We start from the raw sequence: 26,739 nt of genomic DNA, 5'->3' as shown, positions 1-26,739 counted from the left end.
TTTAAATGTCTTATTTTTTGTTCGACCAAACCAGTCCAAAGCCCAAACATATTAAATTAATCCGATCAAAGATGAAGGACACACTTATAGTCCGTTCAAATCTTTAATCCTGATCACCCAAGTGTGGATTTGATTAAAGTAAGATTTTAAATAAGGAATAAGAGTCCTATTGGCATTTCTTGAAAAAATGAATAAAAATCTTCTAAGATGTTTAACATGTAAGATCCAATAGGAAAAAAAAACATATTTCCAATAAGACTGTGAATTTCCTACATGAACCAAACATTTTTTCTTATAAAGGGGATAAAAAGTCTGAGGGATTTTATTTTATCCAATAGAAAAAAACAGATCTCTCCTATGGGACTTTTTGACTGGGGTTTATGATACAAAATGGAGAAAAGAGGCAAATCCTCATACTTGAGACACTGCAACCGGAGAATGGTTGGAGTTTTTGATTGATAAATGACTGATTAATGATTCCTTGATCAAAATTGTTTATTTTCTGTCAATCGACTAATCTATTAAATGACTGTAAATTACTTTTGCAGCTGAAAGTTAATGCAAAAAGGAATAAAGTATGCACGGAACATGAATGCTTGTCTTTGATCAACATTAAATTGATATCAGATCAGTGATTTTAGAGACATTGAATAAAGGTTTTTCTTGCCATAATCATTCCTCCTGTTCATACTGACCATTAGAAAATTCCTTCGTAATGCCCTTACAATGTAAGTGATGGGCGATTAAATCCACAAGCCTCCTTCTGTGTAAAAATGTATTTAAAAGTTTATCTGAAGCTAATATGAAGTTCCTCTTTTTGTTACTATACTTCCACCACAGCTCAACAAGGAAACACTATCAGAGGAAACACAAAGAGAATTTTATGCTAAAAAGAAATGTGTCAGATATCCACTTGATATGAGTAACTCAGACTGCTGGAGCCTCATATAAGCTTCAGATCAACTTTTAAATGTGTTTTTGCATCAAAAAATGACTCAGATTTGTGGATTTTGTCCTCTATCACTTAAATTGAAAGCACATTTGAAGGGGATCTTTTAATAGCCAGCATGAACAGGAGGAATGATTACAGCGAAGAAAATCTCTTTCACCTGACTGTTGTTTTAAAACAGACATGGAAATTGTGAACCTATCCTTTAAGACTCTGACTAGTCAACAATATGCAGACACATTATTCATACATATCAATATGAAAGTCAAATTCAAGTTAAATAAGACACAATGAAACATTTCAAAAGAAAAAGAAACCATTTATTACATTCTTAAAACCACATATAATGTATCCCATTGGACAACAATATATATCAAGCTGTGTGACTCAGTTACTCTTGGACTAGTAATATACCTCTTGTACATTTTGTCATACAGGAAAAGAGAAGGGAGACAAACTATTCTTTTTGTTTGTACTTGTCTTAATCTTTCTTCAATTAAAAAAAAAAATAGATTACTGACTTTACAAGACAAAAGTGGAGACATGTAAAGAAAAAAGTGGATAAAAGACTGACAAATAAATGAAAATCACAGCAAAAGAAACATTAAACCCCAATAATGAAATTCATCTTAAACTTTAACTGATTTCTTTTTTTTAAAATTCCTATGTCTCGTAAATTTAATGTTACAATATTAGGACAAACGGGAAGGGCTTTGACACTTTGTGAGTAACATTCACAAAAATATAACTTACGTCCACAGTGATTACTGTATGGTTATGGGTCTCATCTTAGGTGCAAAGGTGTGAGGAGTACAAGGCCAAAAGACGACACTGGTAATAAAGGGACAAGAGATCACAGCTAGCTCCCTGAGTGGCAGGCAGCAGGTCCTCACACTCTGCTGGAGAACTTCACAGCACCCCATGTAAGACATTATCATCTCAATGCTTAAGCACCCTTTAGAAAGTGTGTTTTTTTATGTACATTTAAAAATGTAAACAGGTATGAGTGACCTTGTGTGACAGATGTGGAATAAAAAACAAAAATAATAAGAACAAATTGAAAACTGTTAAGTCTTACTGGCATTGAGGCCCTACTCAGGGGGGCAGCTGATAGCTCTGTCTGGCCTTTGACTAGTGTCCAGTGAAAAAGAGGAAAGTATAAGTGCTTGGTATTTGAACAAGTGTTGGGTTTGGGACTAAAGGAAGAGGAACAGCAAATGTACAAAATAATACAGCTGCTCCAACCAGCAAGGAGGGTTTATGATACATATGATGGACCATCGTTGTCAGGGCTTTTAACCAACTGAAACAATATGAGTGATTGACAATTATACTACACCTACTGTACTGACTGCTGGTTAGAAACAGGTGGGGAGACGCTGTGTATCCCCTTTTTATTATACAGTTCATGAAGTCATCTTTTGCCTTGCTTTCTCTGTTCCTTAGTGTCCTGTTTGTCCTCATGTCTCTTTAGGCAGGGAGGATGGGGTCAGCAACAGCGCAGAATCAAAGCTCTCAGCTTAAATGCAAGACAAAGGCAATCATTTTTTCACCTTCGTTTGGGTACACTGCCTCCCCTGCTGTGTCGCATATGCAACAAGTGTCCACCCCATCGCTTGCATGATGACCGCAACCCCGAAACCCCGCTGGGTTTGCCGTCAGGGCAAGAGGGGTTTGTTGCCATGGAAACCTGAGAGTACTGTCAAGAGAGGAAAATAGTCCAGAAAAAGATTGAGTCCAAATATCAGCTTTCCCGACGTATCCGCCTTTTTGTCTCCCCCCCTCAACATCTTACTATCCACTTTTCTCTCCCTTTCGCTCTGAACTGAACTCACACATTCTAACTCTCTCTCTCCATATACTTATATAGTCATCTATTTACATTCTTATTTAAAATATTTGTTTATAAATGTGTATATAAATTAAAGATAATTTCATCTTGTCCTGTCTCTAAGTGGCATTTACAAGGAAAGGGGTGTGTGGGACTGAGGTTTCTCATTGCATTACAAGAGCCTTCATAAGGCAGCACCGAACACTGTCTAAATGCGTGTGAGACTGGTTCTCAGCTGATTAAAAGGAGGTCAGCTGAAGCCATGAGTCATATTATATCTGTGTGTTTCTGTTTATGTCAAAAAAATGACTCATGATCTTGGTCCCTAAGTGATGGTCAGTACACGTATATTGTATGTATGAATACGCATGCGTACCATACTGAGATGCATCAATTGAGAGATATACAATATTGACTGAGAACTCTATTAATATTGAGACCTGCTGATCAACACAACTTCATTCTAATACTATGTGTAAAACTCTGTCCAAGAGAGCAGGGTTGTACATTCACTGTTGTTGGATTCTGGCTTGTGCACTGGTGCTTATCGATGAGGTACATTCATAACTGGCTGGGTGATCCACACAGGATCACATGTTAGACAGGTGTTAGAGCTTAGCGCTGTCTCATGCTAGGTGGGCTGCTGTGTTATTATTACGATACCCATCCGCTTGTTATTAATGCTACAATATGCAGAGGACCATGAGCATGTGTGGTCTGTAGTGTAAGGTGCTTTGCCTGCTGGGAAAGTGGAGGACTACTTTGGAATCATGGGAGACGGAGTATTTAAAGTCCTGGATTGTCTCTTTAACTGCTGGTTGTTGAGCTTCAACATCTCTATCCTTCTCTGTCTCTCCTTTTGCTTCCCTTCCTCTTAATACACTCTCTCCATCTCTCTGTCTGTTTATCTGTCCGTCTAGCTGTCGGTGGAGTCGGGCAGAGACATCTCGCTGCCAAAAACTTCCCGGTAGAGTGGAGGGAAACTGTAGGCGGTCTCTGGGTGGACCAAACGGAAAAACTCCAGTTTGTCAATGTGGAGGTTACAGATTGACTTCATTATAGGAAGCTTGGACACCATCTGTGGGGACAGAAGGTATACAAAGGTAAATTTCTGTATGTAAATGTATGCATTTGTATGTGTTTAAGAGGCAATCATAGCTGCTTTCCTTACCTTGTCTAGTTTCTCGTCAGAAGCACCGCTCTTATGTAGACTGTGCTGCAGAGCCAGGTAGACTTTCTCCTGGAGCTTCTGAACCTTCTGGCCTTCTGTCAGCCAGGGTCGATCTACAGGAAATACAATATTAAGCATTATTTAAAGGGAAACTATATAACTTTTGCTGAACAATGTCCACTGGCCAATGGCCTTAGCATTTAGGTAAAATGCTAAGCTAATAGTAGCACAAGCGGAGAAGAGTCATAAAGTCAGCGAACTGACTTAGTAATGTTTCCACAATATTTAGTTAGCTAACATTAGCCACCTTAAGCTACAGGTCATACCAAACCAACTAAGGCTGTTGCTGTACATTCATAATATACCGGAAAAAAAATGAGCGTCAGTGCATTATTACTTATTTTCATTTTTATGTGGGACAATGTCTTATTCCCTCTCTCAAATCTAACAGTATCTCACTATAAGAGATGACATCATGTCCTGCCACTCTAAAACTGAAAAATGGGAATATGTAGCTGATATGTAGACGGTAAACTGACCAGTTTTATAATGCAACCTTTTTACTAATTAGCTAAATAATCAGTAATAATAAATTGAGAAACTACATGTGTGAAATATCTAAGACCAAATATATAATGTGTCAAATGTCTATGTTGTAAATGTGTTTGTATGTTCTTTACAATATACAGAACTGCAGTGGTTAGACTACTTTACATGGTAGTTTGGCAGTATGATGAGCACTTCTTCTTTAACATGCTTGAATTTATTTATGTGTGCGTGTGTGTGTGTGTGTGTGAAAATTAGAAAGAGGAAAAAAAATAATCACCAGGGGATAGCAGAACGGCTGCGCTGAACAGAGCCATCTCTTCATCAGACAGCTGTAGACGGCACAGCCCTTTACCCAGGTCAAACACTGCGCTGACCAGGTCATCACAACCTGCATAAACACAGAAAATCATTTAATAACTTGTCAAAAAATATTGCTTGAAGATTTTAACAGCCTTGCTTAATTAGATGTCTGACCCAGGGAGTACACTGATGTCAGCCTTAATTCTGGCTCTGCTTAGTGTGAAAATTCTTTAATCAAATAATATCATTTTTTTTCTTAATGCCTTTTTTAGTCTGCCTGACCTCACAGAAGCCACAGGTTTCAGTGTTTTTAGATCAACTCAGAACAGCTCAGAGAGAGATACTGCTGCATTGACTGACACTGATTTAAAATGAGACAGCTTGGCCAAATTATTCCTAGAATTAGTTTATCATGCTGCTGTGTTTAATGACTTTTGTTTTCACTTTGTCCATTAGGGTGCATTGTTACATAGCTCTTGGTACTGAAGAGGCAGGACAATGCTTCAGAAACTGGAGGGCAACTTGGGGCTGGAAACTTTTAACTACTTCTCCTCAGAGTCAGTTAAACCTGCAGTACCAGAGTTTTTAAAGTCCCGATGAAACGGCATTTGAGATTATCTAACTTCCACATCTTGACGTATTCCTGAGTGAAACAGGATAGACAGGTGGGACATAACGTTGTGAAGAATTTGATTTTATTTCTGGTGTCAGCCATGCTGGCTGGATGAATGCATGAATGCAGACTTCCACCGGCTGAGCTAGCTAACTTCCGGTTAGCTCTCTGCTAACTTGACGGGGTACAAAATAATTTAATCATGTGGCTCATCTAGACTTTCCAAATGTTATCGGACTGAACGGATCAAATTCTGATAGTGATGTGAGTCATTTTGCAGAGATTGTGTGACGCTCAAAACAATTTATTCAGCGCTTTACAGCAATGACGGAGTAGGCTATGGCGGAGCCTAAGCACGTGTTTTTTAAATCACTCTCACTGCCAGAAGGGGGAGACAAAAGTCCCGCACTCCAGCTTCAACGCAGAATAGAACTGCTGCTAACAAGACTTCAACTTGAATGACTTGCATTATGGAGTCATCTTAAGAATGATTACCACAGTCAGGTCGGTTAAAATAACGAATTAGTCAATGCAGAAGTATCTCCAAGCTGTCAATAATGGATTGAGAAAAGTGGTAGCCATCGCAATTTTCTCAATGGTAATTATTGCACAGTTTGTGCGCAAGAAACATAAGAAGCTTTGATGTGTGGCCCTGTCAATTATCTGAATGTTTTAGAGCTTACACAACCACATTCCCATCTGATCCTTACCAAGTGCTTTGAAGAACTGAGCTGAGGCAAATTTTCCATTGAAGAAAATGGTGCTGTTGTTGACGTTAAAAGCTCGGCACATACGTATCAGCAGGACCTCCAGACAGCCTGAAATGGTTGCCATAGATAGAAGCAAAGATATGGAGAGATGGAGAGATGGTGGAAGGGGAGGAAGGATGAGGGAGGGACAGAGAAGGTCCAAGATGCTCCAACATACACAAACACACAACAAAATTTAAATAATTTTGACCCAGATTGGTGCACAGCATATATGACATTTTTGAACCGTTTAAAAACCAACAGGATAACAATTGATATCCACAAAGATTTTTTTTAACGTTCAAAACATTTACAGAAGGTAAACACATTGTCAAATATATGCGTTGTCACAGATATATATTTATATATGTGTTGAACAGATAAAGAAAGTAATTGCAAATTTTGTTTCCAAAATGATGTTTTTTTCCCCAGTGTTCAAACCAAGTATGTGTTGTTTATTCAAACAAATAAACGGATGGTAAAAGGGCAGAGGTAGAAGGTTGGAGACAAAAAAACAAGAAGGAACTAAGTTAGCAAGTTTTACACTCTTGTTTACATTGGAAGAATGAACTTTATTAATTGAAAGTACTCAAGATTTGAACATTTTTAAGACACTGACCTGCTTTCAGCAATATAATCTGATCATTCTGGCATAGGTCCATAAAGCCAGCAATGCGTTTGGCAAACTCCACCACATACTGGATGGCATTGGTAATGTGGTGTGCACACTGCTGCCACATCCACTCAGCTGACTGATAAGACACAAAAAAAGAGATGTAAGAATCACAAGTCCATTTACATCAATCAATCCAGCATTCTTTAAGATCAGATCAAGATACTTGCACTGACTAAATAGGTAATAATGATATATTTTTACACTTGTTGAACAGGAATTTAAAGGTGCAATGTATAGAATTTAGTGGCATCTGGCAGAATGGAGTTGGCAGAAATGGTATATAATAGTCATAATTATTTTTAATTAGTGTATAATCCCATTAAAATAAGAACCGTTGGGTTTTCGTTAGCTTAGAATGAGCCCTTTATATCTACATGGGGAGCGGGTCCCCTTCCACAGAGCCTGCCATGTTTCTACAGTAGCCCAGAATGGACAAACCAAACACTGACTCTAGAGAGGGCCTTTCACATTTTTTGTGAGTTTCGTGGCCACCGTAGATTCTCCTACACACTTGGAAGGAGAGGGTGAGGAGTATTCATTTGTTTGGAATCTGCAACCTCACTGCTAGATGACACGAAATCCTACACACTGGTCCTTTAACCTCCACTTGCTTACTAAAAGTATCAGCAACATTAGGTAATTAAATTAGCTTTTTCTTAGCAGACAGCCCAGTTTAGGCTGATACTGAGCTGTTATTCTGTGTGTGATGACAGAAGAGTTGACACCTATGGGAGTTAACATGTGCATTATGTACCTTGTTCTGAAAAGCGCGTGTTTCCTCGGGTGTGTATTGTACCCAGGTGAATCTCTTCATGTCTTCAGCGCTGTACTGACACGTCTCCAAGTGAGATTTAACAATACTCTGAGTGATGTGCTCTGTGAAAAAAAAGCATATAAACACATAGATCAGCAACGCCTCACTAAGGTTATTTATGTTGGTTGCATATTCAGGCTTTGAAGATACAGAGGGGGGTGTAGCAGAGTGTAATGGTGGTATTGTTTACAGATCATGGCAGTGTGACCTTGAATTACTAGATGCTTTGCACCACTCTGCTATTAACGTTTGTCACTAACGCCCCTGACAAGACTGAGCTCATCTACTTAATAGCTCATCTACTTGTCTTAGATTTCCAGTTGTTAGCCTCCCCTGCATTTTTTATATGCACCAGTCACAATGTTTACTCATTACTTCCTTTAAAAAGTCCCCTGAGCCTTCTTTCACAGCCTTCTTGCAGTTTATTGTTGCCAGCAACCATAATGATGTAAAATAAAATACAAATCTATCCTGCCTCAAGGTCTCTGGAGAAAAAATCTCCATATAAATATGGCCACATCAGCTCCCTGTTTTTGCAGAGATGATTTTTTCATACTGCTTGTTTTGCCTGTTTAATCTTGCCCTTGTTCTGTTTAGCTGTATGTACCATTCTTTTGCTAACCTGTTTATGTGTCCTTGTGCTTACCTTGGTAGAATCTTTGTTTTGATTTATTTAACTAATTTTAAATGAATACTACCTCTACTAGGTTTCTATAGCATCCAATAGTACAACATTTTCATGCCATATTCACCAATTTGTTGCCTTTTGATCTTTTAACCAGAAATACTGTTCTCAGTCATTGATGTATTAATTGTGATCTATTTTGCTTTAATCTATTTTATCTTGATGTTGAACTACTGGTATTGAAACTCAACACTTCCTGAAAACAGGAGTATGTCAGTAAACATAGAGGCTGAAATGTGACAATATACAAAACAGGGAACCTTATAAATAACCCTAAGAGAGGGTAATGTATGAAACACCCAGACCACTACAGAATTAAGGTATTCTAGGACACTCTGTTTGTTTATGTAATGGGTGAATAAAAGCATAAATTATATATACATTGTCAATACTCACCGAGGTCTGTTATTGAGCAGTCATCAGGTAGATGGTCCAGCAATGCATGTGTGTGTCCCAGCAGCGGATGTGTGTGAGAGTGTGTATGCAGGAGCTGGATTCCATTGCTGTCTGCCCCATCCAGAATAGTCTGCTGCGGCGAATTCTGATTGGACAAGGATGAGGAAGAGGAAGAAGAGGACGATGAGTTGGAGGTGTTTCCGGTGCTCGCCCCACCGCCAAGCAGCTCCAGGCTGCAGTACTCGCTGGCCTCCTCGGGGGTCAGTGGCAGGTCAAACAGGTCGGGCAGCGCTGCAATGTCATCGAGGTCGCTGAGGGTGGAGCTGGAGCCCCCGCTGCTGTAGGACCGGCTCAGGCCCTCTTCACCATCCTCGCCGCTACCGCTGCAGACACCATCCTCCCTGGGTAAAGACAGAGTAGTGGAGCCCCCGCCCCCAGAGGTCACACACTCCTGGGACTTCTGGTGCTTTTGCACCTCAGCGTACAGGCTGTCACGCTGCTTCTTGGACATACGGCCGAACTTCACCGCTGTGAAGAAAAAATAAATTTCATTATAGTGGACACACAGACAATATTTCCGATATATCTTACAAGTAAATACTTAGGGAATAGCTGCATTCATTCATGCTAAATGTATATTATGATATATCACATTTACCTTGATAACAATAAATTAAATATTTTGTTTATATTTCTTACTTAAAAGAGAGAAACCTAAAATTTAATGTGACTAAACTTCAATGTCACATCTGTTTTCTGAAGCTGTTACCTCAGACTAATTGTAAGATATTTTTGGCTCACATAGATTCCTTCTGCCACCTTATCCACAAGGACTGTATGTTCTTGTCCCTATATCCAGTTTGCCTGATGACAGTTCATGACCCCTTCAGTCTATGTACTGTATTTGTTTTCTATCTGTAGCCTAGAGAAGAGGGTACAAGTGGCTCTTACGACAGCTGATGTGAAACATTAACTCTGAGGGCTTCAAATTCTCCCAGTATCAGCTTTAAATTAAAGGAACACACACACAGAAACACATCTGCTAAACTTCCTATGTGTAAATGAAAGTCCGTTGTAAATTTTAAGTAGACCACAGATTGTGATGGTTATAGGAAGTATGTGAAGGGACAGTGTGTTCTCGGTTGTGTTTACCATCTCTGCTCATGCCCAAAGCCAGACACTTCTGCAGGCGGCAGTGCTGGCAGCGGTTACGGTTAGTTCGGTCGATCAGGCAGTTCCTCTGGCGGGAACAAGAGTACATGGCATTGTTCTGCTGGCTGCGACGGAAAAAACCCTAGACGGACACACACATACAAATACTGTAAATAACACGTACATTTAGGATGAAACATGATGGTTAAAGATTGGTTTGGTGGCCTGGTTTACTCTGCATTTCTTCCTTACCTTGCAGCCTTCGCAGGTGATGACTCCATAGTGGATTCCCGAGGACTTGTCCCCACAGATCTTACAGGGGATGACCTCGATTTGAGCTGCAGGACCAAAAACAACAGTGATGAGAGAGGTCAGAAAGCCCCTACCTCATGTACTGCAACACCCTAAAAAAACCCTCAAAAAAATACAGAGAAAGCAAGACTCTATTTAGTGAAGTGATGCAATAATATATATATATATATATATATATATATATATATATATATATATATATATATATATATTTGGCTTGTTTTACACTACTGAGTCATACTGTGGATTGTTGCCAAAACCAGTTTATATATAAAACAACATAACATTAAGTAAGATGACACATTTACTCAGACATAACAAACACTGGAGCCCATTTTAGCATACAGTCCCTGCTTTACAATATGTTATATGCAGCAGTTTTAATCCAAGATTTATCCAAGACTTTGTAAAAGATTGATTTTTGAGAGACTCAAGTCGGTCTGTTTTATCAAAATATATAATGATCCACTACTTTTAATCCTCCTTGATCTGAGCCCTCCTTTTGACACAGTTGATCATGTTATTTTTATTTCTATTTAGGTTGGCATTGGGGACTTTTGACTTAAGTTTAGCTCCTACTGCACTAGTTAATATTTTTTTCCATTACGTTGGGACTTTGACTTTAACGCATCCCCTCTGTCATTCCCTGGGGGTAAGGTTTGCATCCCTTAACACTCTATTTTTTGCATCCTCAGGGCATGTTGTTCATAAAATCAATATATATTTCCATTGCTATGCTGATAACACTCGGCTTCACAGTTCATCCTACTTTAACCAGACAACACAGACAAATTCCACTGTGTCGCTCTCAGATTTTAAGTGCTGGATAATAAAGAACCTCTTTCTTTTATTTTGGCCTCCAAAGTTCTATCTTCTCATTGCAATTAAATCTTGGCAGTATGTCTGGCTTGTATAGTGGTGTTCTCCACCACAATAATATAAGCCAAGTCATATTTCAGTCATGATTTTTGGCTCTCTTTTAATTCCTCTTTTCTTCTCATTTATGTTGCGCTATCATGTTTTTCTGCGGTCTTTGCCAAAATTAGGTCCTTTGTATCTTCCACAGACCTTGAAAAGGTCGTCCATGCTTTTATCTTGTCACAGTTAGACTGCTGTTACTCTGTGTACTTGGAGCTCTATTAGAAGGCAATCTGCCACTTCCAGCTGATACAAAATACAGCCGTGAGGCTTTTAACAAATTGTGTTTTATTGAGTTATTATATTGCACCTAACCTTTCCTCCCTTCACTGGGAGTTTCAGATCTGAATTTAAGATTTTACTGACAATAGTTTAAGCTTTTAAGTTTTAGACACCTAGTTACTATTTATGCGAGTCTCTTTTGAGTCTGAGTGCAGTCTGAGATCCTCAGGTTAGGCCTTCCAGCTTTAATAAAACATGCATCATTAGCAGGGGTGATCATGTCTTTGCTAGCAAAAATCAGGACTTACATTCACCTACATTCCTTTAACAAAAGCTTTTCCTCTTATTTCTTATTATCAGTGGGTGTGTTTTTATCCTCCTTTCCTGTCTCTTTTATGATGTTTTATAACCTCTGAACTTTGCTATGTTTAATGCTGCGTCATAAAACACATGATGAATTGCAAAGCACTGTGTAAATAATGTTTTATTACAGTTATTAGGCAAATGATTAACTGACTGAAGAAACTTAGACAGATCAATGTTTGAAACAAATCCTGTACTTTGCACCAGAGCGAATTAATCCAAGAGAAAAACATATCTTGTAATGAGTTCAGCAAGTGAGCTAGAAGATGTAACAATGAAGCATCTTCTTGGAGGTTGCGAGGGGAGGTTACATCCCCAAAAACAAACTGTCCCACAGTTTATACATACAGTACGAGAGAAGATAACTTGCTGTGAACAGTGTTTTTCTGCACCCTGCATGTGGCCCCCATGAGGGAACAGAGTACACAAGCAGATAGGGAATCACATGACACTCACAAAGACTCCTTCTTTCTTGACTGAGGAGAAAACAACAACAACAACTATATCATAAGATAGTTGTTGTGCTCAGACTGGCTGTCTGTACAATCTTAAGATTGATTTAAAAAATCATTAGACTGATTTACAAAATCATTATTTGTACCATTTATGAGGAAAATGTAAGGAAAAGCACTTAAGTGTGTGTGACTGAGGTGGGGATTGCTGTGCTCTTATACGTATTGGAAAAAAAAACTTTCCAGTTCTTTTCCCCTTTAATGAAACCGTCGTCTGCCTCGGCTCTAAAACTGTTGACTAAAATACTCCAACTGATCAGGGCAGCTGCAGGCATGCAATGGAAAAATATCTCCCTCCTCTCCCTCCCTTCCTCTCTTTCTCTCAGGTTCCCCTCCACCCCTCCCTCATCTCACGATTATATAACTCTCGTCTGTGAGCATTCCTCACAACACTCATTCAGTGAGGCTCACTCTAGCAACACTGACACCCCGCCCTCCTCAGACATTCTCGTTCCCACTGGTTGAGCGGCGCTCTCAGCCTGTTTGGTATTGGCTGAGTCATCCGTCACTCGGGCGCTGTAGCCTGTCAGCCCATGTGGACATTCTGTCCTACTGACACACTTTCCCACTGCAGGGGGAGAGGGAGGAGGGAGGAAAGCGCGATCCCGGCTCTCCGCAGACCAGTTTTAAGGTGGAGTTGAACAATGCTCAGACAGAAAACATCTCCCTGAAGGCTCGTTGCTTGCATCAGAAAATTGGCCATGTTACATAACAGTAAAATTAACCAAGAGAGGCAACGATAATAAGCCTAGAAAAACTGCAATTACCAGTTCAGATCCAACACACATCCTCACTGATTTCCCGTAAGTCTTTATATGTGTGGACCAATTTCTATGTAATAATCCAACAAACACTCTCCTGTTTTATTATTGAGGAACCACATTGGATCTGGCTGCAGTGGGCCATACTGTACCTGGCTACAGTCCATTCAAAGCAGACAGAGTATGAATGTCAGCTATTCAGCTCCCACCCCTCTCCTCGGTCTTTGACATTGAACTTCTGCTTCAACCCGTTCTATTCTCGTCCGGTGCTGAGAGCCAGAATTACACAGATGCCCAGCCACCCACCCTTGTTGCTACAACCACACATGCATGTTTTCTTACTCCTCTTCTCCAGCTTTCTACAGATATACAGGCACAACCCAGAGACAGTAAAAGATTTATCTGAAAAAAAAAATCCCTTATTTTAATGGCATTGTGTTGTCCATGAGCTGGTAAATGAAAAATTGCAGTTAAAACAAGTAACTTGACAGGGATTTCTTAAATAATTCCAATAGAGACACGCTCACCTGTCTAACAATGTTGATGGAGACACGGAAGCAACATTTACCTTAAACCCTGACTATCACCATTGACCTAGACCGAAACACTAGTCTTAGGGATCTGAGAGTTGGCATTGCAAGCACATAAATACAAATCCTGCTTTTTGCCAACATTATGCATACAGGTTGCATTTCTCACCCACTTGCATATTAACCTAAGTTACAAAATCTTAAGAGTAAATTGCATTAACTGAGGTGAAATTGTGCTCACGGCAAACAAAGAATGGTGTTTGACTAATGGCCAGTATGTTTGAGCAGCTACTTTTTGCGACACACCCAAGCCTTTTTCACAAAACGAACAGACACTTCAACAGTTCCACTACAAACATGCAGGCCCCACTGTGTTTATCAGCCAGCTAAATGTGTAACCTTGTTATCTCCACAAAAGGCTAATTCTGTAAGGGTGGGGTAGGTGGAAGGGATGGGCGGAGAAAATCATTGACTTTGTGCTTTATACTTCTTGGTATCTAATGTGGAACAAACAGCCGATAATTCTCCAACACGAGCCCCCCGGCCAGTGTGTCAAACAGTCAGTATGTCAGTGTGTCGCTAGCGTAACAAAGGAGTGAAAGGATGAATTTTGACCTTCCACATGTTCACTGTCATACATGCACGGTCACACGCATGCTTCGCACACCGATCACTTCTACATTTTGCGATCTTACAACTTGATTTGATGCAAGTACAGGTTGTTTTTAGCTTGTTATGCAAATCACAATACCATGCAGACTGTTAAATGCCCCTGAGCAACAGAGTGACAGGGGCCTCTGTGGGGGCTGGTGTTCTTTTAATTATTTTATCACCTGACAGACATGAGAGGATACACTCATTAGTAGGTTGGGGGTGGAGGGGCCTTGTGCTTCAGTTCTATACATTTTAGCAATGCTGAAGCACTTGTTGTGTCATGCCTCACTGTCGGCTGAAAGTGCAGCACAGGCTTGTATCACAAGAGCCCACTGTGGTTATCCTTGCTGCCTCTTCCCGTTTTTGAAATCACGTTAGCGGTATAGCCAGTATGGGAATATTTCGCAAATGATTTTGTTTCAGTAAAATAAGGGTTTGCTAAGCCTCAAGGCCTGCAGAGATGAACCCTAAGAAGGAAGCTTTATTGTTAGATATGTAAGAACACCCTGTTTGTCCTCACACCTCCTAGTTGAATTTATGAAGGCAGATGTCTTCCTCATTGCACTTGATGCCTTGTTGCACTCAACCTCATACCCTGTTGTACAGCTCTAACAAATTTTTTAAATTCTATATTCTCTACAGATGATACTGGTTTAAACAGTACAATGCTGTTAACTTTACTCAACACATAAAAAATGCATATATGCAGTATATAATCTGGCTGTCTAGCAGGTTGAGCATTCAAATCAATGAGCTCTATTTTAAAAGATGCAAATACCAGAGGAGGCCTAGCTGAGGCCCACAAAGGGGGGGATTTAAAAAAGAACTAAGAATTTCATAGGCCTCTCCTGCCGGGTGTCAGTGTGAGACACGAGTCTTATGATCTTTCATTGTGTCTGTGTGCATAAATACAAACATTATGTGGAAGTGCACTCCGTAATACGGTAACCAGACAAAGTGTCAGAGGTCCAGACAACACACCAAGCCTCAAAATGTCTGTCAGCATGCCAAAGATGTTGAAATGACTCGACAATTTGGACTAAAAGGATTATAACTGCATGTTCAAACTGGGATAAAAATGCTGACATGCTTTTCTAGTGAGGAAACGGCCGGCTGAGTGACTAACCTACATTTTCGGTGCAGTGAGCTAAGAAAGGGCTGCGGTTTGTTTACATTTGGATATCCTGCCAGGGAGGGAACCTCCCTCCACTAGGGGCCCCCCTCCGCCCCCCCCTTCTCCCCTCCTTCAGTGCAAAAATTAATCTCTTTCCTCCTCGGCCAGAAAAACAAAACTCACTGCAGCTGTCCTCTCTCAGAGCAAGAACTCAGAAATGCAACACAAGTGCACAGATTGATAAACATTAACACAAGGCTGATTGAAATTGTTATCTGTTGTTTGCATCCAAAAATTGCTGCATAAAGATGAGTTTCAGTTTTAAGAGTTTACAGTAGGTTGTGGATGTAATACATGCACAGCAATAATGTCTTTCCAGTATAAGAAATAAATGATTTAGGGTGTATTTTAATGTTTTTCTTTTGGATATGGATAAAAATATCAAACTGTGTTTTGCACAGGCTGTATAAAACACCCTTCTTTTGTTAAATAACAGGTATCTGCTGCCCCACTGCCCAAGTTCAAGCTCAGCCTGTGTCAGGAAACGACACGTTGAAGGACGACAGTCACTGCTCGCCTGTAACCGCACATGGCGCTGCACGTCCGGCGGCACGGCGCTTCCCAGAGACGCTCCCCCTCCCTCCACTGTCAATGCTGTATAATGCTGGGTGACATAACTAGGTCAGTGGAACAGCCAGGCCCCTTTCTCCCTCTGTACACTCACACAGTCAGCCATGCTGGCACAGCCATCACATCACAACAACATCTCAACGGCACCAACGATGCTCAGATTCATCCTACAAATTCATCGGCACTAACAAAAAGTTTGCAAACATCTTCAGGGATGATTTAGATTAAAAAAAATAAACATCAAATGATTTTAATCAGATACATGTGTACCACTGAATATCAGAACAAAACAGCTAAATTCATTATTCTTTTAAGTGAATGGGTGTAAATCGTTCACTATTTAAGTGTTTAATTCATCTGATAAGATCGAATAACATCTTGATTACATAATTCTAGTTTTGGTTAACAACAACCCCCTCTCATGCCCCTCCCTCTACTTATTGCATAACTCTAACATGGATCCCCAGGCAAATTTACAGAAGGACCCCCAGGTGAGATACGACTTTACATTTCTTCAATTAAAGGCAGATTTGTCACGGCCATTAATAATAAAGCAAAATTACGCATGTGTACAAGTGAAGTCTTTGACTGACATTCATCCTGGGTAAATAACAGAATTAATCCAGTTGGGTTAATTCTCATGATTGAACAACACGCCTACAGCTCTTCATCACTGCACACTGAACTTCAGTGCCTCCTCGGGGCTCTGTGCAGCTATAATCCAGTCATGAGGGATTAATGCGCACTGGGAGGAAAACAGGCGCACTCAAGAGTCCCTGTGCGCACACATGTGGCCATTCCAGCCCCGATAAAAACACACTGCGATCTTTACCAAGTTCAACTAAACACGCGCAGATTCACTGTGACATAAAAATCGACTTACCTCTCATTTTTGATGTTTTGTTTTTCTGGGCTGGACGACGAAAACTCGACTACATGTGGTTACTGTAGCTGCCAGGATAAGGAGAATAAAGCGCTGGATCCAGAGTGCACTGGCTCTGTAAATATTAACTTCGTCCCGGCTGCAGACAGCTCTCGTAAAGCACGACCAGGAAAAAAAAAACAGAGAAGAAAACTACCCGAAACTCCTTTAACGCTCGGTCAAGTCCGAGCAAAATAAAAGAGTGGAGAAAGTCGCTTTGGATTGCATCGTAACCGTCTCGGCGCACTGGCGAAAAGATTTTGGCAGAACTTTTTTTTTGACAGAATAGTCCCACGGTGGTCCAGCGGTGCTTAGACTCCGCGCTGTGACTCTCCGCCTGCTTTCCTCTCAGTCTACCCTGCTAACCTACTTTCTCTAAGCGTGGACTCTCACATGATCTCACTGCCGACAGCTCCTCTCTCAGCACCCGCGGGGGCGCGCAGACGGGAGCGAGTTTAAGGTGGCTGGGCAAAATGACTTGATTGTAGAGAAGCCCAGTTGTTACTCAGTGATGTAATGAAGTAAAGATTATTACTGTCAGGAGGTGATGGGAAGGTAATTAAAGCCACAACCATTTCTATTTTCAAACAGTCATTAAGGTATGCTGTTTCCCCCACTTCCTTGATTTTATATAATTCACACCACAATGCATCAAGGAAATCTATGTCACGAAGATTCGTGCCAGTATAAGGTGTTGTTAAAATTAAAAACAAGCAACAAGATCAAACAGGTTCTTTGTTTACCAGAGAGCTGACACCTTGTTTACTGAATATTGAGTTGACCTGGTTTATGTAACATTTGGCCTGAAGAACTTCCAAAATTGAAAGCATAAAAGTCTCACTGTCTCACAGGAATTTTAAACAGTAGCAGAATCTAGAGCTGAAACTATTAGTCGATTAATCACTTAGTTTGATAATAGATTAATCAGCTTTTTCTAAGCAAAAATATCCAAAATTCCCTGATTCCAGCCTCTCCAGTGCTGTTTTTTGTAGTCTTCAATAATACTGTTACTGTTGGTCAGACTAAACAGGAAGTAAACATATCAACCTCAGAATTGAGAAATTGGATTGAGAAAGGATTTGTCACTATTTTCCGACATTTTATGGAACAAAAGATTTAGCGATTAATTGAGAATGTAATTGGTAGATTAAACAATAAAGAACATAATTGTTAGTTGCAGCTGTGGTAGAAAGCAACACACCCCTCCCTCAACATTCAAAACATTAACTGGACACCATTTTTCCATTGAGACTGTATATTTATCTACCACCTGCAATAGTCCATGTCTTATATAAGATCACGAACAGCAAGAAATGAGAACATTTTGATTTTAAAATGTGAATGTGCAACAGATTTAAAACCAAGAGTTGCTGCCATGACTGAGAGACTCATTTTGTGGACCTGTAAAATATTAATTTGAGCTTTATTGTACACAAATGACCTTTGTTCCTCAGCAGTGTTCCTATGCGATAGGAAGGCTACGCTACAAAATGTGCCTGGCTGCTTTCCCAATGATTGCTCACAATCTTTCAGTTTATTCTCTGTGGAGCAGCTCCAGAGATTACACCCGGTGACCTCGCAAAGTTTGATTCACAGCAGTCTGGTTCCTGTTTCGTGTTCACTTTTCTGTTCTGGACATGCAGGAACATATTATACTTAAATATTACAGGAATATTGTAACATCTACCACCCTAGTTATTAAACTTAATTGTATGGCAGTACTGTATGTCATCCACAAATGTACCAAATGTGTTATTTTCTGCTCCTATGAATCATCTCCCATCAGCCAAGTAAATCATCTTCCTTGAATCTATGAATAAAAATGATTCTGATGTAAATGTGTACTTGGGACAGTGTGTGACTGTGGGTGCTGATGAGGAGGTGGGTGAGTGCGAAGGGGTGTGGTGGTGGTGGTAAAGGGGGGGGGGGGGGGGGGGGGCTGTAGCGGGTGGCCTTATGATGCAATGTTCTGGCAGCAGTGTTATGAAAAAGCATGAAGGCAGAGATTACTCGAACTAGGTTAGTGGAGCAGCCGAGCACAGAGCACCTACAGTCACAGATTCTTTTTCTGTTTCGCTCACGCACACATTCACACGCACGCGCTCAGGCACAGGCACTCGCATTCTTTTGTTTTTCTCCCTCCAAACCCTTTCCTTCTGCCTCGTCCTTGTTTTTCATACGTAACTTGTTATCTGTTTGTTTGTACACTTCCTTGTCTCCTTTTTCTTAGTCCTGATGAATATACAGTGCTTGAAAGTGCTTAATGTTTTCACTCAAATCCTGACTTTTTAAGACGGATAGATAGATAGATAGATAGATAAAAAGTATGATACTAAATAAAAATAAGTAGAATAAAAAAAGAAATTTAAGCTTTCTCTGCACAGTTTTTCCTCTCAACCGTTTGCGTCTGCTGTTTTTCCCTTTGTCTCGCCCCATGTACATCTCCTCTAAAGCCCCTCTGTTCTATGTCTCCCTTGACAACGGCAGTGACACTTTGACCTTAGCTCTTACGTAACCGCTGAGCGGCTCGCTTAGACAGCAGAGGAAGGCGAGAGCGAGGGAGTGGGAGGAGGGTTTCAGCATGGCTCGTACATAGCAGACATTTTGTTGCCCGACGATAAAAAAAAAAGAGGTGAAAGAAGAGGCAAGGAGGGAAAAAAGAGCTTTGAGCTGGAGAAGCTAAAGGATTTTGGAAGGTTGCCAGCAGCAGCATAACAGGATGAGGGAGCAGATGGGGGAGGCTGGCAGAAACAATACATAAATAAACGGATATTTACATCATAGATGGTCTGACAACAAGCAGACCTGGAGCATGCACATAAGATGATGAAGCAACCCCATGTCCGTTTTGCCTTCTCAAGTACAGACAAAACGTTACCAAAGCAACAGAGGCATTGAAAGTGGCATCCCTGCGGAGCCAGTGATGGACAGAAAGGATCTCTCTGCAGAGCAGCATTGTACTTTATGTTATCTTTCCAGTTCATACATGCCAGGATTATTTTAGGCTGTCTGAGATAAAACACACAGCAAAATAGCATCTTCACTTTTTATAACCTTTCTCTGATGGAGCAAATGCAACTCAGATAGAAGATAAGATGTAACTTGTTGCTGTTACCTTGTACAGACATGGTCAAGGCCACACAGACATCAGTTAATCAAATTTAAAGGCAGAGAACCCGATACAGTACATTTGTGTTTAGTGCACTGGAAAGCTGATTTTCATATTTTCCCACCCACCCATGAATCCGTGCTTGTCGCTGACTAGCAGGCAAGCAGGCATTTTGTTGTTGTGCAGAAGGTCTTGTTGTTGGGAATGGCATAAGGTTTCTCCTGACTCAGATCAAAGCCAGTGCAGCCTTGTGACTCCCCAGGGTTGAATTTAAAGGCCTCACTCACATCAAAGAATCTTTGTAGGAATGAGGGACCAACTGTAACTGATTGGCTGCACATGGTTTCAGTGGGGCCCCATGGCCAATCTCTCTGCTTTAGCAGCATCAGCTCCTCACATTCCAGTCTAACTTCTCACACGGCACACTGTAAACCGTTCGCATGCATGAATCTATTTTAGATAACCACTTCATGTTCTTTATTTCCTGATTTGTACTTTATTTCCACCCTCACAAAAACATGCAGGGACATGCTAACACACACACACACATGCACATACACATGGACTCAGTTTGCGGAGATTATTTCAGGGTCCCGCCATCCACAGAGCTGTAATCCCTCACTCCCTCGTTCAGTTAATCTCCCTATTTTCTCCTCTCTGGAGGCACCAATAATCCCTCCCTCCCCCTCCCTGCAGCCATGGCTCTGTAATCTGGAGCTGTGAGCTTTGCTGCGTCACTAGGTCAGTGTGTCAGATAGAGTACAAACACCGTTACCTTCCTGTCATGATCCTCCACTCAACTCCACTTTACATTCTGTCCCATGTCCATCTTCCATATTTCTCATTCCCCTCTTGTTTTATCTCTTCAGCTCCTCTTACTACTCTACACTCTGGCACATCTGTTTCTTTTTTGCACTCAGTTTCTCCTTATCAGCTTCACTTTTCATACACTGTACAACTTTAGACTTTGATAGGCCGGCTGTGTAATATAGAAGGGGTATGAGTTCAATCATTGGTCATTAGGTACAGATTATCTCACTGGGAACATACTGTACACTCCCCCAGCACACATGCATCACGGGAGGAGCACAAACATTTATTTTGCAGTGCCCTTGGCCTGCCTTACACTCAATTACACAGCTGAAAATGAACTATTGTTATGTCACCAGCAGCAGTTCTTGAGCCATTTGTCAAACATATGAATGTCCAATATTATCAACACCTGCCTGCACTGAACACACACATTCAAGCAAAACCTGCATTTGGCCTTTAGAGGAAGAGATATTTGAGAGTTAAAACCTGACTAGTGCAAATCATTTTAATATCATACTATATTAATAAAAATCTTTTTCATATATTTTTTTAACCTGAGACCCCCACATGAAAAACCCTTAAAACTTATTTTCTCAATCAGCTTCTTACTTCGAGTGATGGGGTCCTTCATGAACTACACTGTTTTGGTTATTTTACATGAGAAATTTCTGTATTTCTTTTTTTCTCTTGTGTTCTTTTCACCAGTTTGATGTGGGCGGGGCTCAGTTGGTTTTGCACTCATCAGAGTTTATCAATATCAATATCTATCTGAGTTCTGGATTGCTAAATCCTTCCTAAATAATACCTAAAGGTTTTTAAAATATGTTTGAAACATATAATTAGCATAATTAGTCATACATATGTCATGTTGAATAGAAATATTTAAGATTTGAAAGTTTTCAGGGGCTTTAAGTTCAAGTTTGACTGAATAAACAGATCCATATTAACTGCATGGACTCTGACTGAGTGAAAATGTTTATAGACTATCCCAGGTTAATTATAATGTGTCTGATATTACCTGTTAACCTTGCCTTACAAACACAATTACTGGCACTGACGCCTCACATTTTACTGTTAATGCACCTGAACATTTAGTGCCTTGTTGTGGTGAGAGTGCCAAACAGAGGAAGATTGTCTCTTCTCTATTTACCTGGTAAAAATTTATTAGCGTCATGTGACTCAAACCCTCTGATCAGAGGCCAACTTCCCTAAACCTCCACAACACATAGCCTAGCATCCGTCTTCTTAACAGGATCTATCCTTCCTGAATTCAGACTGAAAGTCTTCATTTAAATGCTCTGACACGGTTGTTTGAGCATGTAAGAGACATGTAGATGTACACACACTGAGTTACACTTATGTTTTATTTGACCAATATGTCCAGACTTGTCTCGGCAAACACAGTCAGCAGCATATCTCTCGCTCTGTCATTCACTGTCTGCCTTTCCCTTTCCCCACCCTTACACGTCTCTCTTCCTTTGTTCCTCACTAAGCAGGTTCAGCGTCCACACCCATAAACGCTTGAATAGAGGGAGGACTTAGTGGTGTTGACACACTCATAGTATTGAACCTAATTTAGGTAACATATTATCAAAACAAAAGATGCCCATGATCGATTAAAGTGTTTATCTGCTTATAATCGTGAGTGATAACCTCCCATTTTGAAATAAATGTTTGGAAAAACGGTGGCGCTTTTGTCTGTGTGTGTACATTAACACAGAAAATCTGACGCAAATACAAATGCGTGCCATGCAAAGATGTGGTAAGAGTAAAAAGAGGTTTCCACGGCAACTGGGTTGTGTTTATCTCCAGTGTGAATCAACGTGCTTTGCCATGTGAACCTGACCCACTTACACCCAACTGAGTGTGAATGCACACACATGCACACGCAGACATACGCGCCACATGCATATGAGATCACACATGTACATCAACAACACTGTGATCTCTCTATCTAAGTAAGACCCACAAGCACAGCGAGGAGGAAAACGTTTATTCTGGTATTCTGCACATTTTCCTCAACAGTGACTATTCTCACTTCCTCCTTACATCGTCTTGTTTCCTCCGTGTTTGGCCTGATGACCTACATCTGTTGTTGTTGCCTCTCTGTGCCATCCGCAGGGCGCTACTCTACACCCATACACTCCTTATCTCGCTGCTCTTTTATCCTCCCATTTTCTTTTATCCTCCCATATACCCTCCGATCCGTCAGATCCCTTTCATTTTCTTCCAGGATCCGAGCTTGTATATTTGTTTAATCCTGTAACAGCCCCACATTATCTAATCAGGGAAGAATGATTCTTTTGTGATGATCAGTTCATGATTCATCAACTAAAACTCACAGAAAAATCACTCATCTTGTGTGCGTCTTTTGTTTTGTAGCTCTTGTCTGGTTTATGATCTGAAGAGCTTCATCATATTCACCACCCAGACTTTTGCACTCAAAGACCACCTGTTCAACACACACAATACGCAGTATACCCACATATCTCACCTCGGATAGTTGTTTATCAAGATAAACATTAGAAGATCAGTCATGGGTGAGATTTGGTAATTCAGTTTATATATAACCTCCCCAGAGATGACTCATGGCAGTGCAGGCAGCAGAAACAGAGACATCTAGTGTTGGGATTGTGATATAACATGCTGGGCTTATGTAATACCTGGAGTTTGCTCTTTAGTGTGCATATTTCATGATTTTCAGTCCCTATTATCAAAAGACTGCAAAAACACATGACAAGTCACAAGTTTTTTTTGACTGCAGATAAATGCAATCATTATTTTCTCTCATTTCTGACACACACGTACGCACACACACACACACACACATACACACACACACACTGGCAAACCACTGGAGTTTCCAGTGTATGTTCCCAATGCAAATTCACAGTATCAGTGACACACTTTCCGATGTCTGCACTTGGCTGCCCTTTCAAATATGCAAGTGCCTGATCACAGATTGACAACCCCCACAAACGTTATGCAGCGCCAGAGAATTATGTAATCCATCATCACAACAAGAAGTTGGACCAAATCATTGAAACTTTGGCTGATTAACAGATCCGTATGGCAGCTGATTCATCTAACTTGACTGGCATCCACAAAAGCGCAAGTCGTCTTTGTGCAGCTGATGCGTGTTTGCTGGATGCTGATCTGGAGGATGCATCACTGTCATCAGTGGAGTGGCAGACTGTGGTAGGTGTTGTGTTTTTCAGATTTAGGAGATAATAAGAGAGAAATAGAAGAACTATGCAGAAAGTCTGCATTGCGTCACAGCAGGGAGCAGAGGAAAAAGGAGAGAAAGGAAGGGGGGGGTGGGGGTGGGGGGGGTATCAGGGGCACAGGGAGGGGAGAGAGGGGTGTGTCTTCACTGACCTAGTTAGAGCGATGGCACTCCCCCCCCCCACACAGTCCCCCATCCACTCACCTGACGTGTAAAGGGCACTTTGAAACAGCACCAGACAGACACAAATGAATGCAGAGGGGCAGGAAAGCAAGGAAGCCAAGCAGCTAGAGAGACAGGCAGGGGGCAAACCAACAGACAGGCAGACGTGAGTCGAGAGAATTTAGATGGCCTAGCAAACAAATATATCCACAATGATATACCAGATCCGGGTAGATCTGGGAAATATCTCTGTGAAAACAGGATAAGCCTAAAGGGATTTAAAACAAATTAATGATAACAACAGACTGCATCCGAAATATTGAACCCGCTCATATCCTGTGCAATATTAGATTTCTGCCTTCGTTCGGGGAAAATAACATCTTTGAAGCATAAAGCAGCTTTTAATAAAATCAGAACATCAGCTAAGAAATGCAATAACTGCAGAAATACAAGCTGTAATTGCTAATAAACAGGATCTAATCTAACATTTCCTGTGCTTTTCAGGGCTTCTATTGTAGAAATCTGAATTTTCATTTTCACGGCCATTGCAGTGCAAGATGTGACACTAACCGGTAAGTACACTGCATTAATTGCATGTATTTTACTTAATTAAGAAGCTGTTGCACCTCCAGAACCAGGCAACTTCCACGCCAGTTGCTGATGCTCATACCCGGCTTGTACCTAACCTTTAGTCTCTAATAGGATGACAGTTTGCCCCTCTGGCTGCAGACTAATGGAGCAGCTTACTTCTTGCTTGAACGGGCACGCCAAAACTTTCCTGAGACCAAACTGTATCCACTAAAAATAGTTTTAACTGTGTAAAACAACAAGTAAAAAAGGCAAACTTCATACACCAAATCCTTCTGCTCTGTCATCTGTTTTTGTGTCATGTATTCTCAACTGTTCCGTTTAACTTGTCCAAGACTTTTTTCCAGATCAGGTTTTCAGATTTCCATTCCTTTTTTTTTTTTGAAAAAGGAAAGGAATTTGAAGGCCCTCAGTTGTTCACTCTTGGTTTCTTTCCACCAATCTTTTCCTTCTCTTGCTAAATGAACTACCAGGCCTGCATTATGATGCCGATGTCCTCGTCTTCTGAAAACTGTGGCTGATATTATTCTTATCTCTGCACTTTGCTCAGTAGATCTGAGTGACTTCTTGAGTGAACGTTACTTGAAAACAATAGACTGGTGTAGTTGGAGTCCTGGAAACCCTTTGGACAGTAATTGATGCTTTATGTTATTGTAATTAGACACATTTGTTCTGGTTTTAACCATGATCAGTGATGTACCAAAGAAAAGCTGTAAACATTTAATGTATTTCTTTGTCCTGACCAAACCAGTCCTTCAATCTCTTTCAATCTGTTTATTCTCTCTCCAACAAAGCTGTCCCTCTGTCCCAAACATATAAGGTCATGGTACAGAGACAACCATTGTTAGCAATGTTGCCAGGAGCCAGAATCAGTAATACTATTTAAATGTTCTTTTCACTTTCACAACAACTTTAGTTTGTTTTTTTTCTTGCTTTTTCTTTTTTAACGATGACCTCATCTACCCGAGCTGAAGGCCCATGTTTTGCCTGTGTCTCCTTTGCCCCTCATTGCCTGTAATTTAGTACTCAATTATGAGCACGGTGAATCCACACTTTATAAAAGATTATATTAGAGAACATGATTCATAAAAGCTGGTCAAGGTTAATGATTACAGTTGAAAATTACATAAAAAAAAAAATTCATCATTATCATTTTTGTACTCTATTCCAACAGCAACTTGTTTTGCTCATGACTCATTTCAATGTTGGATGACAAAAACTCATTAACTGTGCAGTAGCCTATTTAACACTAACAAAATATTAGAATGGACTACAGCTGCAAGGATTAGTTGACCAATCAATTAGTCAAAAATCAGAAAAGGAATCACCAACTATTTTGATCATCGATTAATCGTTTTGTGTCATTTTTGTAGAAAAAATGCCCAGATTCTCTGGTTCCAGCTTCCTAAATGTGAATATTTTCTGGTTTCTTTAGTCTTCTGTGACAGTAAACTGAATATCTTTAAGGAATGGACTGTTGGTCAGAACCAAACAAGACATTTTAGGTTGCAGGTTTAGGTTGGTCTTTGGGCTTTGGGAAACAGTGATTGACATTTTTCACCATTTTCTGACATTTTATAGGCCAAACAGTTAATTGATTAATTGAGAAAATAATTAACAGATTATTGATAATGAAAACAATCGTTAGCTGCCCTAGAATGGACTCATCCTGACATTGGCAACATCCACAATCAGTGTCCATGCTTTGTGTCATGAATCACCGTGGTGAATACACGCCCTCTGCCACAAACAAGTGATTCAGACACCAGAAGACAAACAAGCACATAGTTACTGTAGTTACTGTAAGCAAAAACAAGGCAAAACACACCAACATACGCGCGCACACACACACACACAGAGCATGTCAGTTAAACAAAAACACACACAGATTCTGTGCTGTGTGGCCCCGTTTCTAATTAAATGCCCATTAAACGGGCCATCATTGTGCAGCGTCTGGCTTGTGTGAGGAAGCCAGAGACCGGCCTGTGTCCAAGCTTCCCCCCCGTCTGTCTGATTGG

The 26,739-nt window shown here is 40.5% G+C and overlaps 1 protein-coding gene across 1 annotated transcript; it reads right to left on the bottom strand.

Annotated features, from left to right (window-relative positions):
• Window positions 1-1,247: 1,247 nt before the first annotated feature.
• Window positions 1,248-17,235, bottom strand: LOC137194049 (nuclear receptor ROR-beta-like). The gene is made up of 10 exons (XM_067605572.1): window positions 16,785-17,235; window positions 10,138-10,223; window positions 9,886-10,027; window positions 8,734-9,261; window positions 7,593-7,714; window positions 6,782-6,914; window positions 6,124-6,231; window positions 4,778-4,888; window positions 3,952-4,064; window positions 1,248-3,858 (listed from the first exon to the last, which is right to left on the bottom strand). The coding sequence occupies exons 1-10, from the start codon at window positions 16,789-16,791 to the stop codon at window positions 3,697-3,699; spliced, it is 1,512 nt and encodes a 503-aa protein (XP_067461673.1). The 5' UTR covers window positions 16,792-17,235; the 3' UTR covers window positions 1,248-3,696.
• Between the last annotated feature and the right edge of the window lie 9,504 nt (window positions 17,236-26,739).

The sequence above is a fragment of the Thunnus thynnus genome, chromosome 12, assembly GCF_963924715.1.
Source record: "Thunnus thynnus chromosome 12, fThuThy2.1, whole genome shotgun sequence".
NCBI lineage: Eukaryota > Metazoa > Chordata > Actinopteri > Scombriformes > Scombridae > Thunnus > Thunnus thynnus.
The sequence above is the reverse complement of the archived record's forward strand: the minus strand, read 5'-3'. Positions and strand labels throughout refer to the sequence as shown.